Source organism: Protopterus annectens, chromosome 15.part0 (genome assembly GCF_019279795.1).
Source record: "Protopterus annectens isolate FY-2018-M chromosome 15.part0, PAN1.0, whole genome shotgun sequence".
Lineage (NCBI taxonomy): Eukaryota > Metazoa > Chordata > Ceratodontiformes > Protopteridae > Protopterus > Protopterus annectens.
The window spans coordinates 344,110,167-344,132,581 of record NC_056749.1 but is presented as its reverse complement, the minus strand read 5'-3'; the positions used below and the strand labels follow the sequence as shown (position 1 = coordinate 344,132,581).

At 39.7% G+C, this 22,415-nt stretch overlaps 1 protein-coding gene across 3 annotated transcripts in view; it reads left to right on the top strand.

The window, feature by feature from the left end:
* STARD8 (StAR related lipid transfer domain containing 8) overlaps window positions 1-22,415 on the top strand; it is a 780,205-nt gene that overhangs the window by 550,067 nt on the left and 207,723 nt on the right. For all 3 annotated transcript variants that reach the window (XM_044057100.1, XM_044057099.1, XM_044057101.1), the window contains exon 3: window positions 16,180-16,261. In XM_044057100.1, the coding sequence (XP_043913035.1) occupies window positions 16,180-16,261 (82 nt within the window). The remainder of the gene's footprint in view (window positions 1-16,179; window positions 16,262-22,415) is intronic.

Here is a 22,415-nt window from a genome sequence, read left to right as displayed (position 1 = left end):
AGGTTTTCCATTTGGGCCTTAACAAAGAGCTTGGATCCCTTGTCAGCAATCATTCTGTTTATTTTGGAATTTTTTCAGACCTCTTCTGTAGTGAGTCTAGTTTTTCAACCATCAAAGTGCAATTGGCTGCTATCTTTCACATTGGACAAAATTATACTGCTATAGCCTCTTTAAAGGTTACTGAAACATTCTTTAAGGGAACCTTTCATCTAAGGCCACTTATTAGGGACTCTGTGCCTCCTTGAGATATTACTGTCTTAGTTCAAGCCTTGACTAAACCCCCTTTTCAGCCAATAGCTTCAGTGCATTTGAAGTTTCTGTCATGAAAGACATTTTTTCTAGTTGCAGTTACTTCAGCCACAAGGATCTAAGAACTACAGCCTCTTTCCTGTAAACCCCCTTATTTGGTTTTCCACAAAGACAGGGTATTGTTGAAAACCTAACTCATCTTTTCTTCCCAAGGTGACATCCAAGGCTAATCTGATTTAATCTGTTGATCTTCCAGTGTTCTTTCTTAAATTTTCAAATAAAGAAGAATATGTTTTACACATGTTAGATGTTCATTGTCAAGTCAAGATTCTATCTCGATAGAACAAAGGACTTCAGGAAATCTTGTTAATGGTTTGTGGTTTTCTCAAGAGCGAAACTGGGTAAAGGGATCTCTAAAGTGACTCTTCTGAGATGGTTATCAGAATGTATATCATTTGTATACAGTAAAAATCCAAAGCTCACTCCACAAGAGCTGTAACCACCTTTACTGCCTTTATGAATAGGCCCCCAACTGATGACATTTGTACAACAGCCACATGGCCAACTGTCTATACTTTTGTGCCTCATTACAAGTTGGATGTACAAAGTAGAGCACGTTCTTAATATGGTTCCACCTTTTTCAGGAATGTCCTTCCTTGATACTACCCAGGTAATAAGCAGCTTGGGAATCTGTTCCAAAATTTAAATTGGATGAAAACAGATAACACAATATATCCGTGTTGCCTGTTTTTCATCTGGTTCATCATCCCTGCCTCTACCTTCTTCCATTATTATCACTGACAGCTTTTGGTGACCAAGCAGTTATCACCTAGACCCTGTCTGTTAAATAATTTCCTTTATTCCTTATTGTAGTATTAACATGTTCATCAGATGGAATACTTAAAGGTTCCTTCAGTTATAGAAGTAGATCATTATATAGGTTTAAGTTTGCAAACTTGTTCTGGGCTAGCTTAGTAGAGAGGAGAAGAATTATGGGTAGGGGAGGAGTCAGAGCCTTAGATCCACAGCTTTAGAACAAGGTGCCGAGGTTGAATCCGACAACCCAAAGGTTAAACCGGATGAAAAACAAACTGCATGGATCTATTGTTATGGTAAGTGGTTAACGTTTGTTTAAAGTGGATGTGTCAGCCCACATTTCTGTAGTGTATTCTTTATGACAATTCACTTAAAGTGCTCCGTCGCAGTTTTCTGATTACCTTATGCACCGTGGCATGTGGTGTCTTCAGTATCATCCTGCATTTTCTTCCTGTTTTGCTTGTTTTATGGGGCAGTAGTTAAAGTTAAAGCCTTCATAAAATTGAAGTCTTCCTAACTGACATCACTGAACAGTTCAGTGAACGTTATCATCTATAAAGTCAACACAGGTAGTGCATGTGGGTGCTTCCTTACACCTTATTTAATGTACCACAGTTTTAGGTCACCACAATGCGCATACGGGTTCCTGTCCATTAAAATTTATAGACACACTCCATTCTATCTTTTAAATGATGTCAGTGAAGGATACTGTAGAATTATGTAGATATATTCTTAAACAGTTTACAAAGCTTTTATTAAGAAACATGTTACATAATTTGGTTAAGATGGGGTAGAAAATACATTGCAACACTTCAGTTACAAAGTAACACAATGTATATTCCAGAAGTGAAGGAACACTTTTAACTTCTTGCACTCATTATTTGTGCATGAAAAAATGGCCTCTTATCTTAGTGAACCAGCTGCTTATTTAAATATGTAATAAATTAAGGAATAAATAGAATAAAGTAGACCATGCTTTTTTGTTAGTCTAGCAGCAGTTATATTTATATTAATGCAGAACAGCATATTGTAATAGCATTTGCACTTCTGTTAATGTTATTACAGATGTGTTCTTGGTTTTATTCATTTCCCTTAGCTTTTTGTTGTTTCTTTTATGTATAAGGAAGGAGGTTCAGAAGTATGCACTGGCAGATTTTCAACACAGTGCTTCAACTTTGTGATGCTCTGGGAGTTTCACAGAAGAAACAATAGCTGGAAACATTGCATCATGGGAATTTTCTGTGCAGCATATTGCCACAGTCAAACACTTCCAGGGAATAAAAATAAAAACTTAACTCATATGGCAATCTTTAGGAATGCAGAAGAGGTAATGTGCAGGGGTAATCAAACTTAAGCAACTCTGGCAAAGTTGCAGAAGGCCAGTCTGTTTCCAAATTATAGTTAGCAAATTGTTTTTTCAGTTCCTTATCTGTTAAACACATTATACATGGCTTTTGAAATACTTCTCAGTCTGTAGACTACTTGCAGTAGGTTTGTGAAATGCCCTTTTTCCGAATATCCGCTTAATTAAAAATAACTAATACTTTATTTTTAATCAGTGTCGTCAATATTGTCAAGTAAATGTTGTTATTTTATGTCATTACAGTCTTTTCTGTTAGTGCTGTCTAAAATGTTTAATAACCATATCTGTGCCTCTATCATTGTTCAAAACCTTAGAACAGCTTTATAAAAGGTAAAACACTTTTTTATTTACACACAAACATACACACGTACATCTATATTTAAATATATCTATATATGATTGTATGTCACTACATCTCCAGCTCACTAAATTGGCCTACACTACATCAACCACAAAAGGTCAAAACTCAATCAAAACAAAAACAACAAAAAAAAAGGAAACAACATTTTATGCAGAGGGGGGCAAGGCACCCTGCACCCCACCCCCAATGTGGAGGACTGTGCCTCATACATTCCTGCAAATTTTATATACCAACTCCAAGATTGCAAAATGCTGGAGAAAGAGTAAAATTTCACTCCTCATGTGTAGCGATCCAAATGCCGGCATCCTGCAATGAACTGGCAGTTCGACAAAACAATCTTCCTAACTAAAAGTTCAATGTACAGAATGTACAATAAAACACGTGGAACCCCTATCTGTCTATGTAGCTGTCTATTTACCTGTCTATCTTTCTGTCTGTTTGTCTATCTAGGTCCTGAAGCTTTTGTTGAAACAGGAATTGTCAGCTTGTTTGGTTGTTTCTCATGTCATCATTCATTAGAATCTGTTTTGTTTGACATCAGCTAACATCAGGATTAGATTAGTTTCCCCTTTTCTCCACTGTAGCTTGATCCTGGATTTGGTATATTTAAGGTCCTAGGGATGTGGTATGTGCAGGGGGCTGGGCTCTCTGCAAAAAGAGTTGCTGTATGTATTTTTTTTTTCACTTTTCATCTAAACATTATGTCAGTGTAAGGTGGTTGAGAGGCTTTGTGGTTTTAGTGTTTAATTAGTGTATATATATATATATATATATATATATATATATATATATATATATATATATATTACATAATCTAACTTTTAAAAGTTCGAATGTCATATGGCTGACACCATATGATCAAACTTTTAAAAGTTCAAAAATGTAATAAAAAAATAAATAAACCAAAGAAAAAACCTACCTGAACGGTTTAAGCAGGGGGCACACCTGCACCCCCCACCCCCCCATTCTTTAAATATACCAATCTGAGATTGCACTACAGTGCAGAAAAGGAAAATCTTCCCATCCCACACTTTACAGAGATCTCCGTTGAAACATTTGAACTTTTAAAAGTTTGATCATATGGTGTCGACCGTATGATATTCAAACTTTTAAGAGTTCGACAGTGTGATATAGACCATATATATATATATATATATATATATATATATATATATATATATATATATGTATGTGTGTGTGTGTGTGTGTGTGAGACTCCCCACCACTGCCAACCAGTAGTCAAGGAGCCTCAATCCTCACCACTGGAAGCAGAGGGGGGTGTTCACTGAGAGGATAATAAGTAAACACACAGTATTTCCAGATGCAGCTCTCTGCATCAAGTGCAGTTTCCCTTAAGAGCACTCAGAGACCACAGTCTGTCCAGGGCTGGTTTCTCACTCGTCCTCCAGATCCCCAATAAGACTCCTCACTGGCACAACTATAGAGTTGAGATCTCAGCTGAGTGACCAAGCCAAGACTCCAGCACCGTCTCTGTCCAACCAGTGCTTTGTGTCCCTCCCCAAGCAGCTGATGCACACACTCTTTGAGGTTTAATTTACACACACACACACACACACACACACACACACACACACACACACACACACACACACACACACACACACACCTGGGAAAGACTGGCACAGGTTTACTAGCTACGCCCCCCTTTTGCCCAGACTATAAGGTAGTTTTCATTGCCATCAGTCACTCCTGTCAGCTACCTTAAGGCCCTTAACAAAGGGTGTCCAATGTTACTGTGTAATGTTAATATTAACACAAATGGTAGTTTGAACAAGAGCAAGGCAATTAGGAGGATCTACACAAATCAGCCACAATGAAAGGTTTAAATATATTTAATAATAAATAATAAAAGAACAAGACAATACTAAATATATATTCATAGTGACATCAGAGTTCAAAAACACAGGAAATATTTAAAACAATCTTGCAGGACAGTCTCAAACACATAAAGAAAAATAATATCTTAACTCAGCTTTACTGTATTCCTGACTGAATCTAAGAGAATTATACTCTTCCCTAGTAACTTACTATTAGAGCAAGGCAGATGATGTGATGAATGTTTCTTGTTGTCAGGTCGAAGACATAATGCAGAATGCTCTGTCTCACTAAGAGATTTCTCAAAATAATATCTAAAATATTACTGCTGGGCTAGCTTGCAGGATGACATCATTTATGGTCATCTGACTTCTAGTTCACTGGCCAAAATCCCCATTGCTGGCAGCTGGTAGTATTTAGCATCTACCTGAACAAATACTTGTACAAGGCCTTTTGCTTTGATATTTGGCAGATGCTGGAAGTCATAAAACAATTACATTCCTTCATGCTTCTAAAGTAGCAATTAGTTCAATCCAAAGACAATACAGAAAGCTTCCTAGTACAGTCCTTGTGTCTCTTGCTGCACTGAAAACTTGAGAGATAGCCTCGTTATGATGTAGACTTTATGACATACCCTATTAAGTGATTTAATTTCAAATATTTTCTAAAGTTTACTGGACTGAGGTTAACCCTCTGTATTCCAGTTTTCACTGTCAAAATACATACATTTAAACAGTTACAATAGTGCATGTATATTTCTGTTCTCTTCCAGTAGGGCACACTGTAGATACATTTTAAACACAGCACTTTACAAATACCTTTTCAACACAAACATCTGTACAGAGCAGTTTGATATACACATGATATACAGTTCAAATACATTTGTAACACAATCATCTTATACAAATTCATTTGATATTCATAAATGACATAATTATTTACAAAATTCGAACTAGCTCTGCTGGCAGTCCTTTCTTTTGTCACTATATATTTATATATATATACATATATATATATATATATATATATATATATATATATATATATATATATATATATATATGGATTCACTTTATATCCTCGAAATACTGAAATATCAAAATTCAGTATTTCGAAGCTATAAAGTCGAATTTTTTAAACCATGAAAACTCAGAACCGAGAAATTCAAAATCTCGCACAGTGGAGATTTTGAATTTTGCGCTTCTGCACGCACACAGACACACACACACACACACACACACACACACACACACACACACACACACACCATCCTCCCCACACACAAACACAAGCTCTCTACTACATAAAAGCAGAGGGGCTGCACCCCCCACACCCCCTCTACTTAAATATTCTCACTCCGAGGTCGCACTACACACAAACACACACAAAACACCACCACACAAGCTACATTCTCCTCGCACATACACATCACAGCAACAAAACACACTGACACACATCACAGCCCCTACCCAAAACCCTTAACACACACACACGCTTACCTGAATCCATAACCACAGCAAAACCTCAGAAGCGTGAAATTTAAAACCGCCGGTATTCGAGGTTTTGAATTTCATGCTTCTGAGCTTTCGGTGTTCTCAGGATTCCACTTTATGGGCTCAAAATACTGAATTTTGATATTTCAGTATTTTGAGCTTCTAAAGTGAATATATATATATATATATATATATATATATATATATATATATATATATATATATAGGTCTACTTCTATTTACTGAAAAGCCAAAATACTGATGACCACAATACCAAGACGAAAGTCATGAAACATGGAATCACGAATCAGGTAAATGTCCACAGGGCAAGTGAATAGTTTCCAATGGGGGGATTGTGTTGCCCATGCACTGGCCCAGCAATCAAGGAGCCTCAGTCCTCACCACTAACACCAGTGAGAGGTGTCCATATAGGGAAAGGATAATAAATACACACACAGTAAAGTACAATTTCCCTTAAGAGCACACATAGATCACAGTCAGTCTGGGGCTGGTTTCTCCCTTTCTCTCCCAAACCCCAATAAGACTCCCCACTGGCACAGCTATAAGGTCCAGATCTCAGCTTAGTGGGCAAGCTAAAACCTCCAGCACCCTCTCTGTCCAACCAATGCTTTGTGTCCCTGCCCAAGTAGCTCACACACACACACACACACACACACACACACACACACACACACACACACACACACACTTTGAGATAAGAGTTTATACAACCACACAGACACTCCTGGAGAAGGCTGGCACAGGTTCTCTAGCTGTGCCCCTTTTACCCAGACTGTACAATAGAAATCACTGCCACCACCCAGCTAATATATATCAGCTACTCAAAGGCCCTTATGAAAGGGTGTCCAGTTATACTGTGCAATATTATTATCCAAATGGTAAGTGCAACCAAACAGTCAAGACTTATTTGGAGTGACTTGGTACAGTATCGCTATATACATGCAGTGTACTCTTAGAGCTTAAGTTATCTCTACACAAAACAGCCACCATTGAAAGGTGTAAAAATATTTAATAATAAATAAAAAAATTACAAGACAATACTTCTTACTACACAGTGCTAGTCAAGAGTTCAGAGATCACAAAGAAATACTTAAAATAATACAGTAGAAAAGTTCTGAGATCACAGAAAAACAAACTAGTCTTATCTTCCTATTTCCTAGCTATGTCTAAGAGAAAGCACATTTTTAAAATCCTACTTGCATTATAGACACAGGCAGAGTGGTGAGTTGGATGTTCTCAAGACAAATGCTCTCATTCCTTCTGTCCTTAAATTGATAACACTGAACCACTAATTCATTTTAGATTACATCATTTCTTTCTGGTTCCCATGCTAACAGAATAGCCCTTGAGCTTGCAGCTGGTCAGGAAGCCAGAACAATAAAATAAATTAAACATGCAAATTCTAGCAATTAACTCTGGCCACAAAACAATAGGCAGAATTCCTTTATCTAGACATCTCAGCTCTGCGGTTTGACATCTGCAGCAGAGTGCATTGTTGTTACATTTTTGCAGTTCCACATTTAACACAATTTTTTCCCATTTAAGAGAGCAAACCTGTGGCTTATATTAATATTTACACATGACAGAATTATCTACAAAATTCTACCTGGCTAGGCTGGCAGCCTTCACCTATCTTCACACATCTCACCCCGCTGGGGAACTCAAGCTAGTTTTCAAGTGACCCTTGAGAAATGTTGCTTGAGAGGGTTAGGTCTGTCTGAGTATACCTTACCCCATTCCCTGTCTTGAGAGCCCATCTGCGTTGGCATTGCTAATCCCACTGCGGTGCTGCACTGATATATAATATGCTTGCAACCCTAAGCTCCATCTTAGCAACTTGGCATTTTGCTGGCTGGCTCTGTGTAACCATGTTAGGGAGGTTGGGATCTCTGGCTCTGTGTAACCATGTTAGGGATGTTGGGATCTATCACTACAGTGAATTTTCTTCCATACAGTAAGGCTCAAGTTTCTGCAATGCCCACAATATGGCTAGACATTCCTTTTCTACAGCTGCATAGTATTCCTCCCTGGGTTGGAGCCTACAGCTGAGATAAACCACTGGGTGCTCTTCTCCCTCTGAAGAAATCTGGCTAAGTACAGCCCCCACCCCATGGTTTGAAGCATCCACCTGCACAACAACTTATTTGCTGTAATCTGGTCTGGCTAAAACAGGGGTTCCTCCCAAAGCTTCCTTAAGCTCCTGGAATGCCTGCTCACATGCTGGGGGTCCATATTACCTTATTTGGCCTGTTCTTCCTTGTCAGGTCTATGAGGGGAGCAGCTGTGATACTATAACTGGCGACTAACTTTCTGTAGTACCCTGCTGTCCCTAAGAATGCCCTCACCTGCTTTTTGGTAACAGGTGCAGGGCATGCCTGCATGGCTTCCACTTTGGCAGGTTCTGGCCTGATCGTACCACTCCCCAATCTATGTCCCAGGTAGGAGACCTCTACCATACCCACCTGACATTTGCTGGGCTTAATGGTCAACCCTGCCCTCTGTAGTCTGCCCAGCACCACCCTGACATGCTGAAAGAGCTCTTGCCAGGAATGGCTGTAGATGGCAGTATCATCTAGGTAAGCAAGGGCAAGCCCTCCTGCTCCTGCTAGGATATGATCTACCAGCCTCTGGAAAGTCGTTGGGGCATTTTTTATCCCAAACGTCATATTTGTGAACTCATACAAGCCAAAAGGAGTCACAAAGGCTGACTTCTCTTTAGCACTGTGAGTCAAGGGTACCTGCCAGTAACCCTTGGTAAGATCAATGGTTGTAAGATACTTAGCCCCACCCAGCTGCTCTAGGACATCATCTGTCCTAGACATAGGGTAGGCATCTGACTCTGTGTGACTATTTAATTTCCTGTAGTCCACACAGAACCTGGTGCTGCCATCCTTCTTTGGCACCAGCACCACTGGGGAGACCCAGGGACTGTTGGACTCCTGAATCACCCCTAGTTCAAACATGTAATCCTAGGTCCTGGACGTATACCTGGACTAGTGGCTTCCCTTGCTATCGACAGATTATGTTGGGGCAGTCTGTGCTGTCCAACATGGGTTCCTTTAGACCCATGAGCAGTACTGGGGGTCCCTTTCCTGTGCAGGGATGCCCTGCTTGCTAGGTATAGGTCTCCCTTCTTCCCTAGCTCATCTAACGTAGCACATTGTCTATCAGCTAACCAGATCCTCATGTCCTCAGAAAAAGTGCTAAGGGCTTGTTCCTTTACTAAAAGGTCTGCCAGCCCTTCAAAAGTGGTGACCTGACGTCCACTCACCCACCTATGAAAATAAGTACTCAGTTCAGCAATATATTCACACAAACTTTCATCTGCCTTGCGTCTATGCTCACAAAACTTTTTCCTATACGTTTCAGGTGATAGCTTAAACAATTCTAACAAACAGTTCTTAACCGTAGTATAATTAAATCAGTCAACATCAGACATTTTAGACAACACAGTTACAGCTTTAACATGGAGTAATGGGGTCAGGAACCGTACCCAGAGCCTTTGGTCAACATCATGTTGTTTACATACCCTCTCAAGCATATGAATGAAACTATCAAAATTATCCCCCGCTTTAAAACGTGGAAGAACTTTACTGACCTTTTCTGCTTCTGGGGTCCAGTTACTCCCTTCCCCATTACCTCAATGACTCTGGCGAAGAGTCAGCATCTCCTCCTCATGCTGCCTCAGCCTTTCCTTTTCCTCAGCTTCCAGGCGTAGCAGTTTCTCATTCTCCTCACTCTCTAGATGCCTCAGTCTCTCAGCTGCTTGTATTTCCAAATGCCTGACCTCCAACTCAAGTCTCTTTAGCTCCAGATGGATTTTTAAGTCCTCTGCAGAAAGGTTGAACTGTCCATTCTCTGAGGGGGTACATCTGTACTGCCAGTCTGATCATCCTCCTAGTTGCTGTTTTCTGATGCAGCTGTGACCAAGGTTGCAGTCAGGTCTGCCTTAGTCAGGTTTCCATGCACCTGTCCCCTAGCCTGGCACATTTCAGCCAGCTGCCACCTTGTCAGCTTTCCGTACTCCTCTGCTGACATGCAGCCTGCTCTCCCTGACTAACTAAGCTAACAAAAGAAATAAAACAATTGTGATCTGAACTCTTGAGTATTCACTGCATGGCTGATTTAGAGTACAAAACACCTTCAGTGATCACTGTACACACGCTACAGGAATTCACTCTACCCACACCACTACAAGCCAATTAGTGTTTGCCAACTGATTAATATGTGGTGTGGATATCCCACCACTGACAAACAATTAATATGTGATGCAGTGCACTGGCCCAGCAATCAAGGAGCCTCAATCCTTACCACTAACACCAGTGAGAGGTGTCTATATAGGGAAAGGATAATAAATACACACACAGTAAAGTGCAATTTCCCTTAAGAGCACACAGAGATCACAGTCAGTCTGGGGTTGGTTTTTCACTTTCTCTCCAGATCCCCAATAAGACTCCCCACTGGCACAGCTATAGGGTCCAGATCTCAGCCTAGTTGGCAAGCTACAACCTCCAGCACCCTCTCTTTCCAACCAGTGCTTTGTGTCCGTGCCCAAGTAGCTGACACACACACACTTTGAGATAATAGTTTATACAACCACACAGACACTCCTGGGGAAGGCCGGCACAGGATCTCCAGCTGTGCCCCTTTTACCCAGACTATATGGTAGAAATCACTGCCACCATCCAGCTAATATTAATCAGCTACTCAAAGGCCCTTATAAAAGGTTGTCCAGTTATACTGTGCAGTATTATTATCCAAATGGTAAGTGCGACCAAACAGTCAAGACATCTTTGGAGTGACTTGTTACAGTCTTACTATATACACTCAATGTACTCTTAGAGCTTAAATTATCTCTACACAAAACAACCACAGTCGAAAGGTTTAAAAATATTTAATAATAAAAAAAAAACACAAGACAATACTTCTTACTACACAGTGCTATTCAAGAGTTCAGAGAACACAGAGAAATACTTAAAATAATACAGTAGAAAAGTTCTGACATCATAGAAAAACAACTAGTCTAATCTTCCTATTTCCTAACTATATCTAAAAGAAAACACAGTTCTAAAATCCTACTTTCATGTAGACACAGTCATAGTGGTGAGTTTGATGTTCTCAAGACAAATGCTGTCATGTTCTCATTCTTTCCTGTCCTTAAATTGATAACACAGTACCACTGATTCATTTCAGATTACATCATTTCTTTCTGGTTCCCATGCTAACAGACTCTCTGGGTTAATAGCCCTTGATCCTGCAGCTGGTCAGGAAGCCAGAACAATAAAAGAAATTATACATGCAGATTATAGCCTTTAACTCTGGCTTCAAAACAATAGGCAGAATGCCTTTATCTAGACATCTTGGCTCCGGGTTTTGACATCAAATAATTAACTTATCAGCTTTGTTACAGCAAAGTGCACTGTTGTTACATTTTTGCAGTTCAACATTTAACACCATTTTTTTTCCCATTTAAGAGAACATACCTGTGGCTTATATTAATATTTAAAAATGACAGAATTATCTACAAAATTCTATCTGGCTAGGCTGGCAGCCTTCATCTACCTTCACAGGGATTATGCCATTTTTCCACTATAGTGCAATCCTGGAGTTGGTATATATAGTTAGGGGGGTGTAGCCCCCCACCTAGGTGGGCTTTAGGTGGTGCGTTGTTAATTACTGTTGTTTTAGGCAAGTATTCACTTGGCCTGTGCATACTTACCTGATTCGTGATTCCTTTTTTCGTGATTTTCATCTCGGCATTGTGGTAGTCGGTATTTTGGCTTTCAGTAAATAGAAGTAGACCCATATATATATATGTTTGTGTGTGTGTGTGTGTGTATAAATATTTAACTTTTTTAATTGTTGAGACTTATGCAATGATGTCAAGTCGTACATATACTAAGTCCAAGTTTCCCATGTCTCAGAATATTCCCTTTTCTCTGAGATGTGATGCTGTCTGATTTGATATATATAAGTTTGAGGGGTGTGAAGGGCTTTCCCCCTTACATTAGCGCAAGGGGGCTTAATCCCTGCAAACGCAACTTTAAAGGAGAAGAGCAATGTTCACTATTTGCGCTGCTCCTGTATTTTCATTCTTTGTTTTTACTTTTTTTCAGCATTTCAGGTCTCAGCATTGGTTTACCTGAGCTCTGTTCGTTTAGTCTTAATTTGCTTGAGTTTTTCTTTTTTGCTTCTTATTGTAGGATCTGTAAAAGTCTTAAATGTATGCTATACATTTTTCTTCCAGGTTGTTGGGTAGTGGAGAAAATGTGATTATATCATCTGTGAAGCAGACTGATGTAATTAACAGCCAGTTAGCAATTAGTAGTCGACATGACTTTCCAGCTGAGAAAGCTAAGCAACAGTAATCATTCTTATTCTTGTATTTAACCACATTTATCGTCTTTTAACTTGAGCTGATATGAAAAATAAAAAAAAAAAAAACACAGGCAGACAGACACACATATACGTGCACACACACACACAAACAAACACACACATACTGACACTTAGACTCACACACAAGCACGGAACTGATTTACCTCTTTTCTTGTTTTCATTATGTCGTACTTAATGAGTGAAAACTGAAATGGCAAACTGTTGTAAATGGTACTACAAAGTTTCCATTTTTTTCTATTTTTTTATTTTAATTTTATGCTTGCTAAACAGCAAAGCTGCATGTAACAAGTTTTTAAAAAATGATAGCCATTTGCATTTTTTCTATCCAAGCTTCACAGCAGCTTAATATGCTACTGTGAAGTGGTGGACATTTTTACTGTGTGATGTCTGAAGATTAACATCGTGTTGAAGAACAATCTTTCTCCAGTAGGGTGACAATGAATGATTTGCCCATTCTCTAAGAATTAAAATCCAAAGTGGCAGAAAATACTTATTGTCTGAATCCTCAATAAGGTGTTGATACTTAACATGGAATGGTCTTTTCCTTCATTTACAGTCTGATGGAAAGTGAAAATGGCTCTTTTTGTATCCTTTGGTTTTGCGTAGACAAACATACCTTGCATGTTTCAGCATCTGTACTCTATGAATGATCACCTGCTTATGATAAAGACCTTGGTGACTGCATAAATTCCAAAGCCTCACTTGCAGGCACATTTGCAGGGAATCCAAGTGTACTGTCAACTACCCAAGATTACCCTTGCCTGTAAGAGGGTTTGGGCGAGGTTGAGGTAGCAAGCTCTTTAGACATGGTGGACAGATGTAGGTTTTTGCTATAACCAGGCATCATCTAATGAAGGCTGGAGCGTGGTTTTGCAGCAGTGTGCGCACTGCTTAGTAAAGCTGTAACTAGGATGGGGTGAAGGAAGAAGCTATCCTGGGCTACAGAGATGATAGGGGGCATGATCAGCAGGTGTTGAGGGGGTACAGGACTACAGTAGCGACATTCATTTATGGAGCTGAGAGGATGGATATAGCATTTATGCTTGCAGTGAAGTGCAGTATGGGCCAGTAATCATGGCAAGTTGCTTATTGCAGTAGCAGCAAGCGTCTTACAATACTTAATGAAGTACAGAAGACTTTTTGTTGGTCCTCATTTCTTAGAAGACCTTTATTTTTTGTGTGTGTGTGTTCTCAACTTTAGATTGAGGAGTCACCAATCTGGCAAACTGCCCAGTGCAACAAATGAGGTAAATGTGGTACTGCTGATTAGTTTCAGTAGCAGGGAGGGTGGAACAACCCCACTGCAGTAACACTTGTTGGTGCAGCATATGACATATATGTGGTACCATTGCAGTGTCCACTTCCACTTCAGGAAACTTCATCCCAAACAGCTGTATCACATTAAATAAAACATCCCTTTCCCTGTATCTTTGAAAGACATAATTGATAAAGGGGCTGAAGGTTAGAGGCTGTGTTGCGTAACAAAAAATAAATAAAATAAGTAAATTGCAAGCCTTGTCTGGAGGAAGATACTTCTTTTTTCCAGCTGTCAAGATAAGCTTGAGAGACATTAAGTAAAACAGTTTAAAGTTTATCTTTCTTGCTCGGCATGATTTGAATACACAAATGCAGGCAGGTTCTCCTTCTCATTACAGTAACCTCCCCACAGTAAACATGTGTATCAGCTTCCACACACTGTCATCGAGTGACCCACATCAACATGGAGTAAGGGGGTGTGGTTACTAGAACATCCCACAAGGGAGATAGCGAGTGTCTTGTCTGTCACAAAAAATGCGTTATTCTGTGATTATTCAAGTTGAAGCTTTGCTTGTCTTGTTTCACCCAGCTGAAGCTTCTGGGGATTGACAGATGAAGTAATATATCATATTGCAAGTATTCTTCTTGTTTCACCCAGTTGAAGCTTCGGGGGATTGACAGATGAAGTAATATATTGCGAGTATTCTTGTTTCACCCATTTGAAGCTTCTGAGGATTGACAGATGAAGTAATATATCGTATTGTGAGTATTCTTCCTTCCGTGTACTGGGTGACTGCCAAGCACATTAACACTTGAGTTCTAGTGATCATGTTAAAGCCACTACATGTCTAGGTGTCACTTACTTAAGGGAGTTTCTGGTGCCTTGCAGATTGCCTTGGCTACAAACAGACTAAATAACCAAGTGGTAGTGAAGGCAGAAAAAAAACAGGCATGATAATACTCCAAATGTTTATTGATATGTAAGAAATACACTAAGCGCTTTCGTCCCATGTAAAATTTATATCGAGACTTCATCATAGTGCATTTTAAAATGAACAACAATTACTTATATACCTTAAGAGACTAGTCACATTGCCTAATTAACATAGTCATTAATGCTTAATGCATTTCATTGATTTATTCATTAAACAGATCTGTAACCATAAGTAAACAGCTGGGGTGGTAACTACTACACTGCAAATAGTCATTGGATAATGTTTTCTAAAGATGGTAGAACATATATATATATATATATATATATATATATATATATTTTTTTTTTTTTTTTTGCTATTTCAGGGATTTTTTATAATTTTTTAAACAATTCTATTGTATATTAATGTATCAATAGTATATTTAATTAGTGAAGGTTTATTGCTTTTTGGTTGTTTCTTGTTTTTATTTTGAAGTTTTAACTTTTTAATGTATTGTATACAGTTACCTATTTTATGTGATTATTTGTGTTTACTTATGGTAACAGATCTGTTTAATGAACAAATCGCTGAAATGTATTACTCATTAATGATTGTTAATCAGGACGATATAATTGGTTTCTTAAGATATATAAGTAGTTGTTCATTTTAAAATACACTCTGATGAAGTCCCGATATAAATTTTACATGGGACAAAAACATTTAGTGTATTTCTTATATATCAATAAACGTTTGGAGTATTATCACGCCTGTTTTTTCTGCCTTCACTACCACTTGTTTATTTACATTGCTCAGCTGCCTTGGGACTGCTGGTGATCCCCTCATGTGAAAGCATAGGTCTTCTGAGCTCATATTTTCTCCCATCATGTTCCCAAACTCCGAAATTTATTACCATGGCAGCTTTGTGAATGCATAATACAGCTTAGCTTTAGAATGTACTTTCTAGAACCCTTTAATTACGGAGTATCTTTGTAATTTCTTTATACTTTTACAGTTTTACGTGATACTTTTTTTTTATTTCTTTGTTTTATCATTGTAGCATATCAGGTTTTATAGGCATGTAAATATAATGCATGACATTAGCAGCTTTATTTACTAGAAGAAAAAGAAGGCGTAATGTGGGAGGGTGTCATTATGATTTATTAATAAACAATTTAGATTGAATGAAGCTTTTGGAAACACCTTAGGCTTTCACAAGACATGAACCATTATCCTACATAGCATACATGCTGTCATGTCTTACTTCTTAAATTTGATCTGTGCCTACATGAAACAGTAGTAAATGAAAATCTTGTTTCTTTGTTAGTAATGTAATTGGATGTTGAAGAAGCCAAAATGTGATTCCTTACTTCATACTGTATAGCTGAGGAATACATGTGGAAGCCTTGGGCATAAAATAAGTGGAGTTATTTTATTTTATTTTATTGTATTAATTTATTTATTTATTTTCAGACTTAAGGTTTCCCATTGACATATCCTCTGTGAAGAAGGATCACAGTTTCCTGGACCAGGACTCTTTGAAAGCTCTTTGCAGGTAAGCCCGGCAATGGTAAACTGAACAGGTACAGTTAGTGAAAATGCATTTATAAAACAAACAGTACACAAACTGGAATGGAGCAGGCATCCAAGCAACACTTTTTAGAATAAGTCATGTGCCATGAATGCTTTCTATTAAACAGGGGCAAGACCGCATTGCATGCAGTAAGCACAAGTCCCAGGCACAATTTAAGGGCAAATGTCAGGAGGAAGCCTACAACTTCAGAAGGAAGGCCTGGAGGCACTGTCTTCTCATTTGTTCAGTAAGCGACAGAGCAGTGTAAAAGTTTTATCTTGTATATATAGTTCTGATGACCGAGTGAAAGAACTTGTTAAAAGGAATCAGTTCTCTATGGGAACCAGTGCCGCTCTCTGTTGTGAAGAGGGGGGGAAGACAGACAAAAAGAGTACCCAGAGGTAACATCCCAAGTTGCTAGGTGCAATCCCTGTGCAAATTATCGGAAAATCTACATTATTTTGCGTTTTGTCATCTCCAGGCATTTTATGAGGGAAATAAATTAAATGGAAACTGATACGTTACAGCCAGCCTCTTTGTCAAGCTTATTTACTGCAGTGGAAAGGAGTCATTGTGCATATGAGGTATGACATCAAACATTTTTGGGGTTTGTTTTAAACAGATGTGATAAAAGAAACTGACAGAAAGGTGCAAAATCAAATTGTTTTGTAATGAACCTGCCAGGCAAAGCATGACATCGCTAAGGTAGGAGGCTTGTGTTGTCTGTGCATACAGCACAACTCTCACAACTGTGTAAGATAAAATGCACAGAGCTCAGATAGTGGAAATGAGGTCAAACTAGAGTAAGTCTAGTATAATAAACATTTAATTGGCTTATTTTAGGAGTCAAGTTGAAATGCAGTTTCCGTTTTGCATCAGATTGTTGCTTGTTCTTAGTACTCTGTTCACATGGGTCTGCAATACAAATAGGTCAGATGATGGTCGGAAGGTTGCAGAGCATTGACTGTGGCTCTGACATATGCTGCTGTTTGGCCCTCTGGCCCCCTCTTCCATTCTGCAGTGCTGCTAGGTCCAGTCTGAATGAGATCCATATAACACAGATTCATTAAAAGAAGTAACAATCACCTCGGCTCACATCTGTCTCAAGTCTCGTGTGGACGTTGCCATTAGGCAAATGTTTTGCTTATGAATATCAGTGTTAAAGTATTATATAACACAAGAGTTACTGATGTCACTGTGTTTCTCTGATATCTGTGCAAACAACAGAAGTACGCTTAGGTTTTATAAGATACCCTTTGTCTGTTCGTGGTACTCTTTGTTGAAGTGCAGTTAGTTGTACAGGTATTGCTTTGTGAGGCTTTTTACAATTGGTGGAACAGCTCAGTACATCTTTCTGTGCTGTGTCACAGTTGTTTCCTTAAAGGTCTTGAACATCAGTACTTAGGGTTTGCATGTCCCCTTTTGGACATTTTACACTACATTTCTCCAGTAGGTCCAAGCTGTACCTACACCACTGGAGCTCCTACTTCTTTTTAACTTCTCATCTCCTGTTAATGTGCTTCAATGAAAAGTTCCAGTGTCTGAGAACTCAAAAACCTAGGTAATCCAAGTATACATTTGGTTACTAGACCATGTGTTAAGGACACTGCATGCAATGTCCTTTTTGCTGTGACCATATTACAGTAGTGATGGCTGTTGCATGGCACTCATCAACATCAACAAGAGGTGCTGGGCGGCTCAGTTAATGCCACTCACTGAGCAATGATGGACGCAGATCAGAAGAATGCTCCTCACTCTTCTTCCGCACTTTAACAGAACCAGGGAGTCATGTGCAGCAGTCTTATGGCTCTTATTGCCAGGCTTATATCAATGTTGCACAGTAGTTGTGCTGCATGTGTAGTAGTATGAGTGGCATGTACTAGATATTTTTGCTGTAATGACTTGTATGAGCTTTGTATTCTAACTATTCAGTTTAGAAGGCAGTGCATTTTGTGAATAAAGACTGGAAGGCTGGCCAGAGTTCCTTGGATTACACTGTTGCATTATCCTAGGATTCATTTTTATTAATTTCTTCATTCACATTTTACTATTTTCATATGCCATGCTTCAGCTAGACTTGAAATGAACCAATTTTGTGGTTTCTTCCACTGACTTTGTTAGGCATCCATACATATCCACCATCTTCTCCATGAAGTACTTTACCTAACATGCAATCTAATGTTGTTAATCTTTCCATTCATCACTGATGGGTTCGGTTCCGAGCCTTCGGAAACGAGTCAGCCTAATATCAAGCTCGCGCTAGCCAAAAAACTCTCGAGCTAAGCTTTTACCCATAGTGCCCTTTTCCCTGTTGCCTCAGATCTCGTTTGCTGCGTAGCCGTAACACTGCATCCAAGCCAAGCTCTCAGTTAAGTGTAAACTTTTGCAATTTTTTATGGATGTTGTGTCTACCTTTTTTCCTTGTTGGTATTTTGGATATTTCTTTAACTTTGAAGCTATATATAGACCCTTTTACCCATCTGTTTTTACCTTTTTGGTAATTTTCAGTACCATTGGTGATATGGCCTTTCTCCCTATCCTTGTGGTATTTCTTCTTCTTCTTTTTTTCACTCTATCTTTAATATCTATTTAGATATAAATATAGAAGAACTCTTTGCCTTAGTTTCCTATCTGACTTGTGTGTATATGTATATTTGCTCATGATGTCTGATAAAAAAGGCACGTTGGGGTTTAAGCATTGTGCTTCTTATAAGGGAAAACTGCCTAACAGTGATTCCCATGATGACTGTGTTTATTGTCTGGGGGTATTCCATCTTTCGGTGCAACCCTCTTGTGTGATTTGCCAAAGTTTTAGTCAGCGCACCTTGAATGAGCTCAAAAACAAACTGATTCTGAGGGGCCTCCTTAAGTCACCCTTTTCAGAGGCCCTTTTTGCAATGGAGGGCTCATCCCCTCCTACTAATGAAAAGAAAAGGTCCCACTCTGTCCCCTCTTCACCCTCGGGTCACCAGAGCAAGTCTGTAAAGTCTAAAGTACTAAAATTGTCTTTGGAGCATAAGTCCGCCTCAGCGGCACTGACCTCTTCCGCTCTGACTACAACTATTCCTTTATTGGCACCTCCTTCAGCTCCGAGACTGTCTACGGCACTGACTACTGATTTTCCAAAGGTTACTACAGTTTCAGCACCGAGTGCTACTTTGGCACAGTGCACACCTTCAATGCCTACCTCTGCGATTCCGTTTACTACTGAACCTTCTGTGTCGGCTCCAAGTGCTCTTCCGGCACCTAGTCCTTTCATGGTTCCAATAACGACAATTTTGATGCCACTTCTTCTTGTCTCCAAACTTGAGACATCGGTGCTAATAGATTCCACACCACGACCCAATGTTCTTCGTGTTTCACTGTTGCAGTCATTACATTTGGGTAATCTGCTAGCAGGTTGCCCTCAGTCGGCCTGAGTAACAAAGTCTTGGGTCCTGCATCGGTTGCTGTCTCCTCTTCCATGATGTCAGGTCGTCAGGGGTATAAAACATGCAGCCGACACCATTTTATTCAGTCTTTCTTGCTGTGTGGTGCCTGAAACAGAAGCAGTTCGCAAGTGCCGGTCAGCCGACTCCTGAAATTTTTGCATTCAAGTTTCAGAACCGAAGTCTTCAACTAAAGCTAAGTACCCCGTTGGGGAAACTTTTTCTTGCTCCGTACCGATGTTAGTAAAAGTTAATAATTGCATTACTTGTGGGAAGCAAATACCTCATAAGGATTTTCATTTGTACTGTATTCCTTGCTTAGGCCCAGATCATAATGTGCCTTGCTGTCGTTTTGTGCTAGATTTAACCAACGCACTATTAAGCGTCGGTATATTTTTGCTTCAAAATATTTTGGATCCAGATTTAATTACCCTGAAATGTCGTCGGTTAGCAATCCGACTACCGGAGTTCACAAAAAACACAAAGAAAAAGACAGAGACAGACCGTCGAGGTCCAAAACCGACGACAAAGCTTCTCCTAAGCCAGTCGCCGGTACTCAGTGAGGTGCTTTCGCAGCCCCTGATACCCGCTACTTTTGAGTCGCAGGCCTCTACTGAGACCCATGTGGAGTCCGGCATGCAGCGAGATTCTTAGAGTATTGAACCCATGGATGTCTCTCCCTTGGATGGGTCCGGAGCCGCTGAGCAGGCACCAGCTTCTGAGGGTGTTTTCAGGCCTCAACATTTTTATATAAAACCGACGCCAGCTTCAAAAACATCTTCTAGGTCTAAAAAACTGACGCATGAGCCACGTGCTCAGGCCCCTATGCCTAAAAAACAGATGATCAAAATGGCTGAGGACTTAATTACCTTGATCAGGGGTTCCCACCCCCCCACCCCCGCTAAGAGACCTGGGCAAGACACTGATTATGAATCTTCAGATCAGGTTTCCATTTCTTCTGATTCCTCTTCTGATCAGGAATTTTCTGTACCACCCTATGAGGATTCAGATGCAAAGGAATCTATCCCATCTGTATCTCCTCCTGAGGATTATTCTTTTGGAGAAACCTTGCATACTTTAAGGGAACATTTATATTGGGAGAGTCGGGATTTCTCTGAATCAAAAAAGAGGCTTAGGGATTTCCTTCTTCTTCCTCAGCATAGGCCTTTGGCTATACCTCCTGTATTGGACACTGTTGATGATGTGTTTTCAGAATCAAGCATGGCTCCTGATTCCCTACCTCCGGCTCCTAGTAAGCCAGACACATATTACAGGGTTCCTGACTCCCACAAATTTCTATTCAAAAATCCTGCTGCTGATCCTGAAACTATCTCACAGGGTCCGAAAGGTGTAAAGGCCTCTACAGCCAAAAATCCTACCCCCTCTGATAGAGATTCCAGGGCGCTGGATAGATGGGGAAAGAAGGTTTATACGTCTGCAACCTTGGCAATTAGGGCCTTAAACTGCCAGTTTCATATGCTTAAATATCAACAGCATGTTATGGGCTTACTGAAACAGAAAATGATGTTGATTTCTGATTGTGTGGAAAATAAAGAATTACAGGAATTATTGCATGCAGCAGAACAGGTTGGAAAGCATACTTTGCAATGTGGTTTTGATTCCTTGGAGGCCTCTTGCAGGGCCGCATTTACTGGATCTGTGATTAGAAGGCATGCCTGGCTCAAGGAGCAAACTCTGCCTGATCATGTTAAAGCTAAATTGTTGGATGCCCATTTACAGTATGATACTCTGTTTGGTAATAAGGCAGAAGAGGTTTTAAAGAAAATGGAAGACAAAGCTAAATCTATGCAAACTGTAAAATATTTCTTACAAGTGCAGCCACCCAGATCATTAGGCACTGGCCTACTAAAAAGTGGTCCTTTCCTGTGTCCAACAGAGCCTCTCAAGGCAAATCCAGGCGCACAAAAGGCTCTAGATACCAATCACAGGATTCTTACAGGTCAAAGCAGTGGGGTGCCTCCACTTCCAAATCTGGAGGAAACAAAGCACAACCCTGCAGTAAGCAGTCTCAATGACTTCCCTCTTCCATCACCAAGCACTTATCTTTTGGCAGCCCCCTTGGGGGAAAATCAGCACTTCATGCTCAAAATTGGCAGTTAATTACACAGGACAAGTGGGTATTAAACATAGTATCCCAGGGGTACAGATTTAATTTCCATACTTTGCCAATTCCAAACGGTTGGCCAGATCTGCCACAAAATCAATGGGCAGAGGCTCAGAAACAAGTTACGTCCCTCATGGATATGGGGGCTATTTAACCAGTACCAGAACAGGAAAAAGGACAAGGTTTTTATTCAAGACTGTTCCTGGTACCCAGAAAAGACAATGCCTGGCGTCCAGTACTGGACTTATTGATTTGAACACGTTCCTGGACATTCCAAAATTCAAAATGCTGACTTTGCAACAGCTACTGCCTACGTTGGACAGGAACACTTGGTTAGTGACTCTAGACTTAAAAGAGGCATACCTGCATATCCCAATAAGGGAATCGTGCAGAAGATACCTCTGCTTCAAGGCAGGTTTTATGAATTACCAATTCTCTGCACTTCCCTTTGGCTTATCTACTGCTCCCAGGGTCTTTACAAAGTGCCTGGCACCAGTAATTGCATTTTGCAGACAAAGAAGCGTACAAATTTATCCTTACCTGGACGACTGTCTCATTCAAGCAGAGAACAAGGACATTCTTC